At 54.5% G+C, this 16627-nt stretch overlaps 2 protein-coding genes across 3 annotated transcripts in view; one reads left to right on the top strand and one right to left on the bottom strand.

Moving 5' to 3' along the window:
- The window catches only part of MARK4 (microtubule affinity regulating kinase 4), a 30315-nt gene extending 25747 nt beyond the window's left edge, over window positions 1–4568 (top strand). The window contains exons 15-18 of one of the 2 annotated variants that reach the window (XM_055411883.2): window positions 72–350; window positions 506–585; window positions 1540–1584; window positions 2962–3170. In XM_055411883.2, coding sequence (XP_055267858.1) covers window positions 72–350; window positions 506–585; window positions 1540–1584; window positions 2962–3026 — 469 coding nt within the window. In that variant the 3' untranslated portion in view covers window positions 3027–3170. Of the gene's footprint in view, window positions 1–71; window positions 351–505; window positions 586–1539; window positions 1585–2961 lie in introns of both variants that reach the window. The other variant, XM_055411882.2, reaches the window with a different exon arrangement.
- Window positions 4569–7363: 2795 nt separating this feature from the next.
- On the bottom strand, window positions 7364–16627 carry CKM (creatine kinase, M-type). Its single transcript, XM_055411884.2, has 8 exons — window positions 16472–16627; window positions 14097–14310; window positions 12914–13068; window positions 12445–12577; window positions 10298–10469; window positions 8967–9090; window positions 8384–8573; window positions 7364–7882 (listed from the first exon to the last, which is right to left on the bottom strand). Exons 2-8 carry the CDS (start codon window positions 14287–14289, stop codon window positions 7704–7706), a joined length of 1146 nt encoding a protein of 381 aa, XP_055267859.1. The 5' UTR covers window positions 14290–14310; window positions 16472–16627; the 3' UTR covers window positions 7364–7703.

Genomic DNA, 16627 nt, shown 5'->3' with positions numbered 1-16627 from the left:
AGGAGTCAGAGGGACTGAGGACTCTGGCCTGCCTCAAAGCTCCACCCTAACTTGTACCTCTCTGCCCACAGCTCGGGTACCCCACGGGTGCCCCCCGCCTCCCCCTCCAGTCACAGCCTGGCTCCCCCATCAGGGGAGCGGAGCCGCCTGGCGCGCGGCTCCACCATCCGCAGCACCTTCCACGGTGGCCAGGTCCGAGACAGGCGGGCAGGGGGCGGGGGAGGTGGGGGTGTGCAGAATGGGCCCCCCGCCTCCCCCACACTGGCCCACGAAGCCTCGCCCCTGCCCGCTGGGCGGCCCCGCCCCACCACCAACCTCTTCACCAAGCTGACCTCCAAACTGACCCGAAGGTGAGCCCCACGGGACATGGGGGACGGGGAGAAGGATGGGGGGCTGATGGGACCTAACCTGTCTTCTGCTCTGCTCTGCCTCCTGTACCCCGACATCTCCGTCTCCTTCTCCTTCTCTTCCTCCATCACCCTCCGCCTCCCTCCTCACACTGCAGGGTTACCCTCGATCCCTCTAAACGGCAGAACTCTAACCGCTGTGTTTCGGGCGCCTCTCTGCCCCAGGGATCCAAAATCAGTAAGTCCCCTTCACCCCTGCTCTCACTGGTCCTGCCTCCCTGCCTGCATGTCTGACCCAGGTGCGGGCCTGGCGGGAGGGGGCGCTGGGAGTTGGGTAGGGGGTCTGTGTGTGGGCTCTAGTCCTTCATTTACTCAGGTAATAAACAATGTCTGGCCTCAGGAGCCAGACTCAGGGTTCAGACCCTGAGCTCTGCTGAGTGACCTTAAGCAAATGACTCAGCCTCTCTGGGCCTCACTTTCCTTTTCCCTAAAATGGAGATAGTAATAACAGTTTCTTCCTCATAGGGTTGTTGTGCAGACTAAGTGAGGTGATACATGGACTGAGCTTTGAATGTTGCCCTGGAAAATTCTTTATAAGTGTTTTCTGTCATTTTTATTCTTTGAGTGTCTACTGTGTGCTTGGCACCATTGTGAGCCCAGAGTAAAGCGAATGGGAGAGATAAAACCCCTACCCAGGGCATTCCACTAGGGGACCCAGACAGTAAACAATAAATAAAATACATAGACTGTCAGGCAGTGGCAAATACTAAGGAGAAAAATAGAGCAGGGAATGGGGGTGTGGTGGTGGTGATGTGCGTGTCAGGGTATGGGGAAGGAAGGGTACAGTTTAAAGGGAGCAGGCCTCCCTAAGGAGGTGTCATTTGCCCACAGGCTGAAGGAGGGGTTTGTGTCTGTTTGTCTCCTATATGTAGGTGTGTCTGTACCCACCCCGCCTCTCTTTTGTCTTCCAAATTCTTCAGTATCTTTCCTCCAACCTGCACTAACCATTTCCGAATGGCTCCCTTCCTGGGTATGGAGAGGGAGATCAAATCCTGACTCCCAGCCCAGCTCCAGCCCTCAGGGAGGAACCAGGGCTGAGGCAAGGGCTCCCCGAGTCCTGGAGGCAGTGGATTGGGGGAGGGGGGCCCCTTTATGTCCAAACTAGACACTCATCCCCCCACCCTTCCTGTAGGGTCACAGACGAACCTGAGAGAATCGGGGGACCTGAGGTCACAAGGTGAGTGTCTGTGTCTCCCCTTTTGCCTCAGACCCCTCTTGTGTAAGTACCTCTCCTCACCACCCCTGCCAGACCGCTGGTCGGGGCCGAGCTCCTCCTCCAAGGCCAGTTTCCTGAAGTGCCTCCATGACCCCCTCTTTTCTGAAACTTCCTCTCACGCACCCCCGCGTTGATTTCCTGTCATGTCCACCTCCATCCCTGAGCATCATCCCTTGACCATCTTTAACTTCAGCCTCTCCCGTCTATAACCCTCTCTTCCCCCTGTTGACACCACACCACCTTTCCCCTTTCATCGGGTGAAGCACAGTGGTTGCCGACAACCCTGGGCCAGTATGGAAACCTCGGTGCAAGTAGGAAGCCTCCCCAGCAGGGCCAACAGTCCCAGGACCTAATCTCATTGGCTGGAATTGGGTCACATGTCCATCCCTAAACCAATGCCTGTGACCAGAAGGGTGGAGTACTCTGGTCAGACTTAGTCACATGCTCATCTTTGAACCAATCAGAGTGGGAGAGGTATGGAATGCTCTCTTTGCGTAGAAGTGAGTCACGTGTTCACCCTTGCCCCACCTAAACCAGAAAGACTAGGTCTGCAGTGCTTTTCAAGAAAAACACTCTTGGTATTTTAGGAGGGACATTTCTTTGTTAGTCAGGGCCCTTTCACACACTGCAGAATGTGTATCGTTCCTGAACCATCCCTCCACCGTGATAAATGCAGGCAGCGCTCTCTTCCCAAGACATTTTGACAATCAAAAAGCCCTCAGAAATTTACTAATACTGTTGGAAGACAGTACTGCTCCTAGGTGTGAGAAATCCCTAGTCTAGAGTAAGGAGAATTGGTTCTCCAAGGGAAAAATTATTATTACCAGAAGAAGGATATATTAGGAAACAAATTGAGCTGCTATAGGGAAGAGACCCCAAAATACAAACAGGAATAAGTTTCTGTCTCACACAAACTGTGTGTCCAGGCCAGGCTGGCAGGGCCACTCTGTTATGTGAGATCCTTCAGGTACCCAGGGCTCCTACATCCTCATCCCTAGAGCCCTGTCATCTTCACAGCCCACGCTAGCTCATGCTGCAGCCTCACGGGAGGTGGGGCAAGAGAGTCCAGGGCATACAGTTTCCTTTGAAAGAGGTGATACGGAGTTACACGGTCACTTCCACACGCATCCAGGCATTTGGAGACAAGACCACACCTGGCTGCAGGGGAGGCTGGGAAATACCGTCTCCAGGTGGACAGCTATTTGTACAGTGGAAAGACTGTCCCTGGAGTAAAAAAGGTTTTGAGAAGACGTCTAGGAGAGCCTGTCCCAAAGTGGGACCTGTGGGTTGCCTTCCTCTTCTCTCCCATCTCTAACTCGTCACATCTTCCCACCTCAGTTGCCATCTACCTTGGGATCAAACGGAAACCGCCCCCCGGTTGCTCCGATTCCCCTGGAGTGTGAAACTGACCAGCTCACGCCCACCCGAGGCCCTGATGGCAGCTCTGCGCCAGGCCACCGCGGCCGCCCGCTGCCGCTGCCGCCAGCCACAGCCGTTCCTGCTGGCCTGCCTGCACGGGGGTGCGGGCGGGCCCGAGCCCCTGTCCCACTTCGAAGTGGAGGTCTGCCAGCTGCCCCGGCCGGGCCTGCGGGGAGTTCTCTTCCGCCGCGTGGCGGGCACTGCCCTGGCCTTCCGCACCCTCGTCACCCGCATCTCCAACGACCTCGAGCTCTGAGCCGCCACGGCCCCGAGTCCCCTCCTCTTCCTCGCCCCCTTCACTTCGACAGAGAAAGGGGGTCAAGGAGGGGATTCTCCCTTTGTCATCACCTCAGTTTCCCTGAAATGGATTTGGGGGCAGAGGTTGTCCCCTCTGTGTTCTCCGGGGCCCGCTGAGCAGGAGAGAAGAGCGAAGGGGCTTTGCAGGGGGGAGCTGGCACCTTCCTGGAGCCCCCAGCCCACCCGGTCCCCCCTCACCCTGCCATGGAGCATCTGAGGCGACTTTGGGGGCAGGGCGGGGCAGAAAAGGGAACTGAGGAAACTTCCATTCCCCGACAGCTCAAGAATTAGGCCTTGGGCAGGGACAAGAAGAGTTGCTGAGCCTAAAGACTGAAGAATTGGGGGTGTGGGGGGGCCGGGAGTGGGGGTCAGAGAGGCAGATTCCTTCCCCTCCCCCACCCCTCCTGCTCGAATCCCGCCTTCCTGCCCCAGGCTGGCGCGGGGCACTTTGTACACATCCTTGTAAATACCCCCACACCCTCCCTTCTGCAGAGATCTCTGGAGGAGCTGCCGTTCTCACCTCTGGTTTTTAAGTTATTACACCCCCCACCCTCCTCCTGTCAGCCCCCTCACCTGCAGCCTGATGCCCAATAAACTTAGGAGAGTCCCCCCTCCCCCACGCTGACCCTGGGGTTTTCCTTCCCTGCCCTCACCTGCAAGTGAGATGAAGAGGAGGTGTGTGACTTTGGGCCAGTGGTTTCTCCTTTCTGAGCCTCGGTTTCCTCATCTGCAGAGTGGGAGCAGTGGGGGTGTGGGGTCAAGGGTGATTGTGGAAGAGGGCAGGAAGGGACTCTGCCTCATCCACGAGGCCCCAGTTCCTGTATCGGACCCCTGTTCATCCACTCACATACTCACCCACATGTTATACTGGACTCTAAGCCACTTCTTACTCCAGTAGTACATTTATTCAATAAACAGTCATTGACCGGTGCCTACTCCATGCCAGGCCCAGTGCTGGACACAGAGATGCAGGGAGCCCCTGTCTATGGGGGACATGGGTCCTGACAGACATTAGAGAAACCATTGCTTTTTGCAGGGGGTTGGGCCAGAAGAGAAAGTGAGAGGGTTTGGGGAAGGCACTCCAGAACTGATGCTGGAGTTGGGTTCTGAAGGATGAGTAGGAGTTGACCAGGTATTGGGCATACCCTGGGCACAAGCCTGGGAGTGGGAATGCATGGTGTAGCTCAGAGAAATGTGGGTAATTTCAGTATGGCTACTGTGTTGGGGGCCGGGTGGAAATTAGCAAGAGGAATGCTGTATTAGGACTAATAATCCATCTACACTTAAGCAAAAAGGTATTTGTTCGTTCATTTCATAGGCCAGGGGTGCCTGACTTCAGGTATAGCTGGATTCAGGCCACAGGCTGGCTCATCTCTGCTTTTTTCAGTGTAAGTTTCATTCTAGTAGTTTCGTCCAAGAGGTGCCTGGTGGCAACGGTGACACCAGCAGTTCCAAGCTTTTATCCTTCCAGCTTAGCAGCTATAGCAGAGTTCCTCATTGCCAACTTCAAGCAAAAGTCCCAAGACAGGCTCTCATTGGCCCGGATAAGTCATGTGATCACCCTGAACCAGTCACTGTGACTCTGGAGTGGCCTGTACCTAGAGCTGGACTTGGGTTCCTCAAAGGAAAGTCAAGGTGTCACGATAAGGGAAGTAGAAGCATGATAGATGTAAGCAGAAAAGGGCTGTCCAGTGCAGGAGGACAGGGCACTTCACCAGAGCCTTGTGGGCCAAAGTGCAGTCTGGGATTTCATCTGAGGGCACTGGGGAGCCACGGAGGGTTGCTTGCAGGAAAGAAGCTTAGTTAAACTTCCTCATTTGCCTGTTTTAAGTCATGGTAGGGTCAACTGTTGTATTCTTCATGGGACAGGAAAGTCAAATGAGAACTGAAGGGGGCTGCCTGGCTCAAGAAAAAAAAAGTGGTCAGTGTTGAAAAACTCAGGGTCTGAGGCAGAATCAAAATCCTATCATGAGTTAGGCCGTAATAGGACTCTGCTGAAAGACAGGTGCTTGTAGTTGAGAGGGTAAAAAAACGAGGTGTGTGGCAGGGGAACCAACCCTGTCACAAAAACCTCAATTCCTGAGTTCTTCATTGGTTTCCAGCCCTGGGCTGGGGACACAGTGGTGGCCAAGACAACCCCAGCCCTGCCCTCACATAGGGTTCACAGTCCAGGGGAGGAGGTAGCCATGTCCTCAGTGATGATTCTGGAGTCGGTGAGGCTGGTTGGGGGAGTGCAGAAGGGGAAACTGCCCTCACCAAGGAGGACTTCCTGGAGGAGGAAGCACAGCTCCCCCTGGGACAGGGAGAATGGTGAGCAGCTAACCAGGCATCACAGAATCGGGGGGCCTGGGTTGGGGCAGGCATGAGTTCTAAGCAGAGAGGAGCAAGAGTACAAGCCCTTCAGCAAATGGCATATGCCTTGACGAGTCGCTGAGAGATGAGGCTGGAGGGCTGGTTGGCCTTGAAGGGCTTTGTACTGAGGGTACTGGGGAGCCACCGCAAGGTTGTTGAGTAAGAGTCAGGGGCAGGCAGGTTTGTGCTGTGAAGGGAGGGAGGGAATCAGGTCCAAAGGGCAGGGGGACAGAAGGTGGGGAGGGAAGGGGTGGACTTCAGGGTTAGGAGGAAAATGGGAGGGACAGACATGGTAGCTGACAGGTGCCTGGATGGCGGACGCGGCTGGCTCGGGCCATGGTCTGTGCTCTCTGGGGCACTGCGGGTGGAGCTTGGATTAGTGATGGGATCTTCACTTGGGGGCAGTATTGTAAAGGATATCCCAACTCTACCAGACCTTGAATGCCCTGACCTTTGGGGTCTCTTCTGTTTCCATAATCTCTCTGGGAACTCTTGGGGACATCCCTAGACCTCAGTTTCCCCTCTGGAAAATGGAGAGATTGCTTGATCTCTAAGGGCCCTTTACCTGTGTGACTTAAGGATGGAAAAAGTGCCTCCTCCAGGTCCCTGGCGGGCTCTGTCTTCCTAACTTTGCCTCAAATTTTCTTCTAAAACCTTTGTCTCTTTGGGAACCCACCCACTACCCGCTTGATAATGAAAACATCATCCTCTTGGGTCAAGTAGAATCGGTTGACGTATTGGCTGACACCCAATACGTGTTCAGATGTTTCTTTCCTGGAAACAAGCTCTCCAAAAAGTGTGTCCTCAAAGACTTCACAGGGATGCTGTGACCCAAGCTCCAGCCTGGAGGAAGAAACAGCTTGGGCAGACACTAGGGTGGGGATTGCACAGTGTAAGGAATGGAAAAGTGTACAGAGGAGTCATGAGAAAAGAACTGGGAAGAGCCTTCGGCAGACGGTGTGCATTTGTTTGACCTTGAAGAAGCACACAGCATTCTAGGAGATGGGAACCATGGCAGGTTCTCGAGCAAAGCAAGGAAAATTGAAAAGACTGGTAGCAGCTCTAGAGGGCGGCATATGTATATATGAATGTATATATATATACACATTCAGATCTGAAGTCAGGTCGCACAGAAAGGAAAAAGCATCATGGAGTAGAGAGTGATGAGATGCACGCACGGTCTCAAACCAGAGGCCTGGAGGGCGAATTCAGATACTTTGTTTGACCTCCGTTTCTCCCTAGAATGGATCCTGTGTTTGAGATCTGAGCATGAGTGATTGGGAGCAGAGGTTGGGAAGGGCCCAAGCTCAGTGTGTGACACTGGATCACACCTCTCTGGATCTCAGATTCCCCATAGAGCCTTGCAATGTTTTAATTAGATGCTGTACCCTGAACTTGCCTCATTTTAGAGATGGGAAAAGATGAGAAGGGAATGGCTACCCACTCCAGTATTCTTGCCTGGAGAATTCCACAGACAGAGGAGCCTGGCGGGCTACAGTTCATGGGATGGCAAAGAGTCAGACACGACTGAGCGACTAACGCTTTCACTTTAGAGGTGGGGTAAAACATGCCTAGAGACGACAAGCCACTTTGAGGTCACACAGTAGCCAACTGCTGAAGTTTTTCCTCCCCCTCCTCCTCCTTCAGTACTAATAACTATCAAACACAACGCTAAGGCCACCATTGCTTTTATTTGTTGCTTTGAGTGGAGAAAAAGCAACAGCTCCAGGTGAGCTCTATTAGCCAGAGCTCCTGATGGTGGGCGGAGCTTGGGGAAAAGAAGAGGAGACCGTAAGGGAGGTTGGCCAGAACCCAGAGAATGGAGCCTATTGGTTGGAACTCTGGTTGGAACTGGAACTAGAAGGAAGGATGGAGCCCCAGCTGGACCAAACGTTTATAGGCTGGGCTCCAGGAGGAAGGGTCCGGGCAAAGGATGAAGGGGCGGGCCTCCGGTGGGCTGGGTCCTCCCTTGGGCTGGGGCTCCAGCAGTCGGCGGCTGGCTGGCTGTGCGCCTACTTCTGGGCGGGGATCATGTCGTCGATGGACTGGCCCTTCTCCAGCTTCTTCTCCATCTCCACCATGAGCTTCACACCATCCACTACCAGCTGCACCTGTTCTACCTCCGACGAGCCCAGCCGGTCGGCGTTTGACACGTCGAACACTGAGCCCACGGCAGCCGTGTCCACACCACCTGCGGGAGTAGGAGGCAGGGGCTAAGGAGCCAGCAGAAATGCTGGAGCGGGGCCTGGAACGCGGGCCGCCGTGCCAACAGCGCAGGCGGACGTACTGGGTGAATGCCTACTGTGTTAAATGCATGCAGTTTCCTGAGTGTCTATTCTCGGGCTGGCTTTAGGTACCTCACCCCTCAACCATCCAACACTGTGGGTAACGGAGTTGAGCTCAGGAGCCGGGCTGCCTGGGGTCGAATCCTGCCCATCCTCCCCTTTACAGATGGGAAAGTGAGACCCCTAGGCGGCCGGGGACATACACAGTGTGTATTAACCATATAACCATGATGGTATATGGACTTCTCTGAGATAAGGCGTGCTGATGCGTATTTTCAGAGGAAGAACTGAAACTCACAGAGGAGCAGCCCTTGCCGACCCCTAGAACCCGTGGGAATGCCCCTGCTCCCCTTCAGCCGCCTCTAAGGGCCAGCCGTGGAAGCCGCGGGAGGGAACTTGGGCCGTACCTGTGCCTCGCTTCTGCAGGCGCAGGCGAGTGAGGATCTCCTCGAACTTGGGATGCTTGCTCAGGTGCGCCAACTTGACATGCACGCCTCCACGCAGCCCGGTGCCCAGGTTAGATGGGCAGGTGAGCACGTAGCCCAGGTGTTCGTTCCACATGAACGGGTGGCCGGCTTTCTTGAATATCTCCTCAATCTGAGGTAGGGGGAGAGGACCCGGGATCAGCGCTGCGGGCGCCCCTAAATACACCCACAACCCGGGGCAGGGATCCGAGGGACAGGGGGTGAGAATGTCGGGGGTGGCAGGACTCCGAGAGGGCGGGCCTGGAAAACCTGGAGGCACGAGATTCTTGGAGCAGGGGCCCGGCGGGACAAGTGTTGGCTGGATTCTGAGGGGGCCGGGCTTGAGGACGCCTTGAAGGCGGGTTCCTGTCCGCGCCGCTTGAGGATAGGGGTGGGGCCGGTTTCCCAAAGGGCGGGGCTTTGGAAAGCGAGGGGGGGAGCATCTCTGGGGGCGTGGCTTCGGTGCGGGGAGGAGCCGGGCTCCGAGGGGCGGGGCCCCGGAAAGCGGCCGGGGGCGGTCACCCACCTTCTGCAGCCCCACGCAGAAGCGGCGGAAAACCTCCTTCATGTTGCCCCCCTTCTCCATGGAGATGACTCGGAGGTGGTCCTCCTCGTTCACCCACACCAGGAAGCTCTTGTTGTCATTGTGCCTAGCATCGGGCGCAGCAGAAGGTCAGAGAACCAGCTCCGCGGGAACCCCGTTCCCCGCCCTCTTGCAAACACACGTCCACCGCTAGGGGGCAGCGGGCCTAAAGGGCACGAGGCCTGAGCATCTCGCAGTCTCAGGACCTTTAAATGTCACAGGACCCGTGAAATCTCGAATCGTGGGATCAGTGGCTTTTAGGGTCTTAATTCTTTGCACAATATTATAGAATCTCAGAATCGCTGAAAAAAGGAAACCGAGAACCAGGATTGATAAATCTTCCATGACATTGTGACATAGCAGGAGTCTTAGACTGGAAAACTTTAGGATCTGGAAATGTTTGAAACCATTGAATCACAAAATCTGACATTAGTGGAACTTGAAAACACTTAAAATCTTACAACCTATACGCTCCAAACTGTTTGAAACCGAGGTTCTCAAAACCTTTTAAAATCTTTGACTATCAGAATCGAGGCGGGGGCAGTTTCCTTGATAGGTCAGTTGGTAAAGAATCCACCTGCAATGCAGGAGACCCCGGTTCGATTCCTGGGTCGGGAGGATGCGCTGGTGAAGGGATAGGCTACCCACTCCAGTATTCCTGGGCTTCCCTTGTGACTCAGCTGGTAAAGGATCCGCCTGCAATGTGGGAGACCTGGGGTTCTGTCCCTGAGTTGGGAAGATCCCCTGGAGAAGGGAAAAGCTACCCACTCCAGTATTCTGGCCTGGAGAATTCCAGTCCATAGCGTCACAAAGAGTCGGACATGACTGAGCAACTTTCACTTTCATCAGAATCGGGGATTAAAAAATTACTAGAAAGCCCAACTAGCAACAATAATTAGCAATAAATATAATGCCAATGGCCAGTATGGATACTTACTATATACTAGACACTTTTCCCAATACGTTGAAACCCCAAGTGCTATGAATTATCATGATCCCATTTTATAGATGGAGATTTGGGGCAGAGAAACATTAAATTACGTGCCCAAGATCACGCAGCTAGTAAATGGCAGCCCTGGGATTTGAACCTAGGGAGTCTGGGTCAAATCTGAGTTTCAAGCTTCTTAAAAGGTGACATGCAGACTACAGGGAAGGCAGGAGTGGAGGGCAAGATCACCCTGGAGAATTGCTGCTGTGGCCTTGACTCTGGTGGAGGGTCATGGGACAACTAGAGGAGGCGGGGCAGAAGGGGGATATTGGGCAAGGGGCCTCACCAGATGCCACGGGCATCGGGCCAGTCTCGGGCCATGCCTGAAGCCAGCAGCAGCGGGGACACAGGCTTGTCGAACAGGAAGTGGTCGTCGATGAGCTGCTGCTGCTCCTGCTCTGTCATGCTCTTCAGAGGGTAGTATTTCCCCTTGAACTCGCCCGTCAGGCTGTTGAGGGCTGGTGAGGGGCCACAGGAAGGAGGGGTCAACAGCCTGTCCTACCAGTGGGGTGCAGAGGCCCTGGGGACCCCACACTGCTGTCCCTCAGGGGCCTAGACCTTGACCCTGTGGAGGTTCTAAAGGTGTCTAAGCCCAAATTCATGACCCCCCACAAAAAAAAACTGCTCTTCTGCTGTCTGCCCAGGCCTGGGAACAACCACACCATGTGCTCAAGACCAAAAACGTGGATTCTCCCTTGCCTGCCACCAGTTCTCGCATCCAGTCAGTCTACCTGCGGGCAGTAGCGTGCTGGTGCCCACGCCGCTGGCTGGTAGGACAGTCACAGTCTCGGGAATCTGGGAGCCATCAGTAAACAATATCATAGTATATATAATATTTGTGTATATTCATAGGTATTCATAATACATAGTATGTATTATGTGTTAGAGAAGGAAATGGCAACCCACTCCAATAGTCTTGCTGGTAAAATTTCATGGACAGAGGAGCCTGGCAGGCTACAGTCCATGGGCTGGCAAAGAGTCAGACATGACTGAGCAGTTGATCATACACACACATGTATATTATGTATATAATAAATATATAATACATATATGCATTTGTATATATTCATATCTTCATAAGACATGACAAGTATTATGTGTATAATGTATTTCTATAATACACATATTTTAAAATATGTTACACATATTTGTATACTATACTACATGTTCTGTATCATATACTACTTTCTATATTATATTGTTAAAAATAAATTACAAAAACAATAAACTGTATTCAGTTGGCAAAAAAATTTGAGTTTTCCTATAACATCTTTCAGAATGAACTTTTTGGCCAACCCAGTATTTAAAAGGAAGTTAGTAAGTACTCAGAACTATCACCTGCTAATTACTTCTCTACACTTGCTATTTGCTATGTTCTTGAAGTCACCTGTTGTATCTGTATGGTGGAAATTCTACATAGTGACATGCTACTGAACATCTCTTCCCATTACCCACCCCTGTATGATGTCATTTGACTTGAAATTGGCCTCTGTAGGAGAATTTACACCGGAGAAACTGGCAGTCGCTGGCAGCAAATCAAGGCTGCTGCTGCTGCTGCTTTTTTCAGAGCCAGCTGTTAACCATTTAGCAGAATGACCCTGCCTGCCAGCCCTACTGCCTCTACCTCCAAACACACCCATTCTCTGTCCCCAGCCCCAGCTGGACCCCTGCAGCGGCCCTTCTCAGTCTCTCCTGCCTCTGCCCACCGACTGTCCCCCCAGGGGACCCATGTAAGTCTGAACCTGTCCCTCTCTATTCACCTCTCCCACGGTGTCCTGTTCCCACAGGGTCAAAGCCGAAGTCCTCCCAGCAGCCCACAAAGCTCTGCACAACCCGGCCACCCCCACACCCCTCTGACCTCACTTCCCCCCCTCTCCCCATCACCCACTCAGCTCCAGCAACACTGGTCTCCTTGCTATTTCTCAAACACACCTTCCCACCCCAGGACCTTTGCACTTGCTGTTCACCTGCCTAGATTTCTTCCCAAGGTTGGCTCCTTCTTGTCAATCATGTCTCAACTCCTTTCCAGTATAGCTACCCACAGTCAATCTGTGCCACAACACTTGCTTCTTGGCCTCAGGTCATTTGGGGATGATCTTATTCTTTTGTTGTTTTCAGTGTTTCCTCTTATCTCCCCACCAGGCTGACAGCTCTGTGAGAGCAGTGACCTTGGTCCGTCTTATTCATCATGGGAACCCCAGCTCCCCACACAGGGTCAGAACAACCATAAATGTTTGCTTGCTGGATAGATGGATGAATGAAGGTCAGGACCCTGGCACAGTTGGGTGTCAAATCTTGACAGCATCCCTTTGACCTCCCCCAGGGGTAATACTGCCAGCTGTCACTCACCAAGCACCCATGATTATCAAGTTCTTGCAGTGTTTTGGCAAATGGGGGCTCAAGGGGGTCCAGAGCTGGGGTGGGGGCTCTCACCTTCCACGGAGAGTTTCTCCACGGCCCGGCGCTCACCGCGGGAGCAGTGGGGGGGCAGTGCATAGCCCTTGATGCTGCGGCCCGTGCGGACACGGCTGCTGAGCACGTAGTTGGGGTCCAGATCGTCTCCACCCTAGGGAATGGGGGTGGGGGAGTTGGGGCTTGGCGGACCATCCGGTGTGCCCTGTCCCCACCCCACCAAAATCAAATCTCCCCCACAGGCCCTCCCAGCTCTCTTGGGCTCTCAGCTGCTTCCTTTGGTTCTTCCCTCCCCACTGGCCTCTCTCCCCCTCCCTCCCTGGCTCTGCCCTCTCTTCTCTCTCCCCACCTTGGCTGTCTTCCTTGTCTGCCGGGCCATCTCCCTTCCCATCTCCCTCTGTGTTTCCCTCCATCTCTGTCTCCATGTCTCTCTGGGTGTCTCCTCCCCACCCCCGTCCCCCCACCCCGCCCTTCCCCTGGGGCAGCCGACCTTGAGGTTCTCATGGTTGAGGTCAGTCTTGTGCTTGTCGGTGGGTTTGTAGCCCCCGTGCCGGTCCTGGATGATGGGGTCAAAGAGATCCTTGAAAACCGCATAGGACTCCTCATCACCAGCCACACAGCCCACGGTCATGATGAAGGGGTGACCTGGGGGGTCAAAGGGAGGTCAGAGGTGCTTGTCCCCCATGGAGAAGACCTGGGCTCCTGGGTCCAGTGTAGACTGTGGGTGCATACACGGATGTATGTGTATCCCTTGCGTACATGCAAGGGGTTCCACTGAACACCTCGGGTCAGAACTGAGGAGGCTGAGGGTGGGTAGGGATGGGGACAGAAGACTGGGAGAGATCGAGGCTGTATCTGGGGGTGGGCGGTGAGAAGAACGTTGAGTGCAGGACAAAGGAAAAAGGAGAGTCTGGGGGGCGAGTTATTAAAAATATTACCACGTGAGAATCCCCAAATCAAGGGATCATCCCCTAAAAAAGTTCAGAACCTTAGAGACTCTCAACCCCCACCGACAAGAAGAGGCTTGAAAGACCCTCTTGGGCTTCCCTGGTGGTTCAGTGGTTAAGACTCAACACTCCCAATGCAGGGGGCCAGGGTTCAGTCCCCGGTTGGAGAACTAAGATCCTGCAAGCCTTGTGGCAAAAAAAAAAAACCAAAAACCTTCTTATTTCTCAAGTGGGGAAACAGAGGCCTGAAGAGAAAGGGACTTTTCCCTCAGTCATGAGTTGGAGGCTGAGGCTGGAAGCTGGTCTCCTGCCCAGTCCCACCCGCCCTGGTGGGGTGTTCCTGGAGAAGGAACCCCCTGTCAGAGTCAGAGCACCCACTCAGTGCCAGGAGCCACTCCATGTGCCTATGTTTTCCCAACCTGGGTGCCCATTTTTCAGGCGAGGATACTGAGGCCTGGAAGATGCAATAGCGTCCCTCAGGGGAGTCTCACTTGATTCTCGCACACATTTAGCAAGTAGTTTGCCACCTGCCAGATCCTGTCCCAGGCCCTCACACATTCAACTCATCTGTTTCTCACAGCAGCTCCATGAGTATGGTCCCCACTTTACAGAAGGGAAAACTGAGGCCCAGGGAGGTGGGACTGAGGCCTGGCAGGCAGCCTCCAGGCCACCCCCCACACACACACCGGCCTCACAGTCCCTGTGACGCTCCCCCAGGAGGCTTACCTGGGTTGTCCACGCCTGTTTGGATGACATCATCCAGAGTGAAGCCAGATGGCGTCTCCTTGTCCCGCAGCTTCTTATAAATCTCGAGGGTCAGCGCCTTGGCCATGTGGTTGTTGTGCTTGCTGAGGTCTGGGTATTCCTCCTCAGGCTTGAAGTTCAGCTTGTGCTTATTATGGGTGTTACCGAACGGCATGGTGGCGGTGGTGTGGGGGGCCTGGTGGGGCGGGGTGGAGGGAGAAGTTAGGTCACATCCACGGTGACCAGCAAGACAGCAAAGCCAGGCTCTGGGGTCAGGCAGGCCTGAGGGCCAGTCCTGAGTCCTGGGCTGTGCGACTTGGAGCCAGAGGGATCTCCTCTCTGACCCTCTGCATCTCAACAGGATGTAACATGAGTCTGTGTTAGGATCTGAGCTCTGCCTTATCCTGCTGGTGACCCCAGACTAGTAACATTGCTAGAGACTCAGTTTCTCCAACTGGAAAAATGGAGGGCGGAACCCCTCAAGCCGGAGTAGTAACTGTGATAAATGTGATAACTGATAGATAAGCGTGTAGGTTCTAGAATCAGGCAGCCTGGCTTTGAATCCCAGCTCTGCTGTGTGACCTTGGGCAAGTTACTTAACCTCTCTGTGCCTCAAAGTAATCACCTGTGAAATGCAGGTAGAATAGCATTCATCTTATGGAGGTATTGGAAGGATGCGATAAGTTCATTATGTAAAGCACTTAAAATAGTGCCCTACACACACTAATCATATTTTGCTAGCTATTCTTGTTATTGTTGCTTTGAATTACAAGGAGCTGGTGAGGGTGGAGGATGTTGCTGGGAATGAGTGTGCAAGCAGAGAAGGGACATTCTCTCTATGACAATTCCTGAGTGCTCAGTCGAGGGAGGAGGGGCAGGGCGGGAGGGAGGGCTGGGTGCCTGCCCCCACCTCTGCGTGCTGACACCTGTCCTGCAGGGCACAGTTAAGAACAGCTCAGCCTCTGAGGTCGACAGAGCTGGGTTCAAATCTCATCCGTGCCACCTCTGGGTTGTGTGACCCTAGGTCCACTGCTCAGTCTTTCTGAGCCTCTGTCTTCAGTGAACTGAACTTTTCCCATGGGGTTGCCAGGAGGATTCTTTGGGCTCCAGCACAAAGCCAGCTGAGCACAGGCCCTGGCATGGAGCTGGGGCCTTGTAAAGAACCTGCCTGCCAATTCAGGAGATGTAAGAGATGAGAGTTCAATCCTTGGGTCAGGAAGATCTCCTGGAGGAGGAAATGGCAACCTCCTCCAGTATTCTTGCCTGGAGAATCCCTTGGACAGAAGAGCCTGGTGGGCTAATGGTCCATAGCGCCGCCAAGAGTCTGAAGCCACTAGCACGCACACACCTAGAAGGGTGGCTGCTGTACTGTTATCACTGCTTTTATTCACAAGACTCAGGAGGAGGGAGGACCCTTTAGTGGTGGTGGTAGGGACGAGATGCTCATTCCCAGCTCCAGGAATGGGAAGCGGGCAGGACGGTGGGAAGGAGATGGGCACGAGGGTGAGTCGAAGGCCGAGGCATCAGGCCAAGGGGGATGGAACCCACGAAAGCCTTTGGAGTTGATGTCCAGGGTGGGGATTTATTTTTAGAATCTGGCAGACTCCTCTCCCCCACCCCCAGCTGCCACCCCACCCCCACATTCCAGGGGCTCGGCTTGCACCAAGTCAGCAGGCCGGAGACAGGTGGGCCAGGGGGCCAGGAGGACATGCATTCAGGCTTTGGGGCTCAAGGGCTTTCAGCCGAGAAAGCCCCCTTCAGAGCCTGTCCCCACCCCCATTCCTTCTGGGGACAGGCCAGGAGAGGGCAGGGAAGCAAGGTGGGGGAGCCCCAGAGACACCAGCAGACGTAACCCAGGGCCCCTCATGCACACACCCCCACGCACCCCCAGGGCCCACATGTGCACACGTCCCAGCTTAGGGATGCCTGGCACACAGGGACTCATGCAGGAGCCACAGAAAGTCAGACAGACACAAGGTCACCAAGGCAAAGACCCTGACAGGTGACACTCAGACACCTCCCACGGCTTACGGCGCCCGGTTCTGGTGACAGACCATCATGAACAAGGCCTGGCCTTCAGCCCCTTGCAGGGGGGAGACAGCGGGCTGCTGTCAAGGCTCCTTTCCATCCTGGGGCCTCCCCCCCAGGACACTTGCCCCAGCGATCACACGTCATGGACGGGAGTCAGGGGCTCCCAGGTGGAGGGGACTCTCTGACGCAAGGATCACCTTGCCACACACTGACCCGCCTGTGCGTGGGGGCATGTGGGGGGCGACATGCAAGGCCCCTTCCAGAGACAACTTGACCTCTGGCTCTTATGGGAGACACCCCACTCTGGACCCTACCCCGGGCAGTACCTGGCTGGGCGGTGCTGGAAGGGGCTGTCTGTATCCCGGAGGCGACACTGACCCAAAGGAAGGGCCTGCAGCCCTGGCCTTATATAGGGGGGGCCTCGGCTGTGTGATTGGCTGGGAGGGGCTGCCCCCTGGGAGCAGGCTGGAGGGCAGCTGAGC

The sequence above is a fragment of the Moschus berezovskii genome, chromosome 22, assembly GCF_049115385.1.
Source record: "Moschus berezovskii isolate FMDL1 chromosome 22, NW_MosBer_1.0, whole genome shotgun sequence".
Lineage (NCBI taxonomy): Eukaryota > Metazoa > Chordata > Mammalia > Artiodactyla > Moschidae > Moschus > Moschus berezovskii.
Note: the sequence above shows the minus strand (reverse complement) of the source record. Positions and strands in the feature narration are given on the sequence as shown.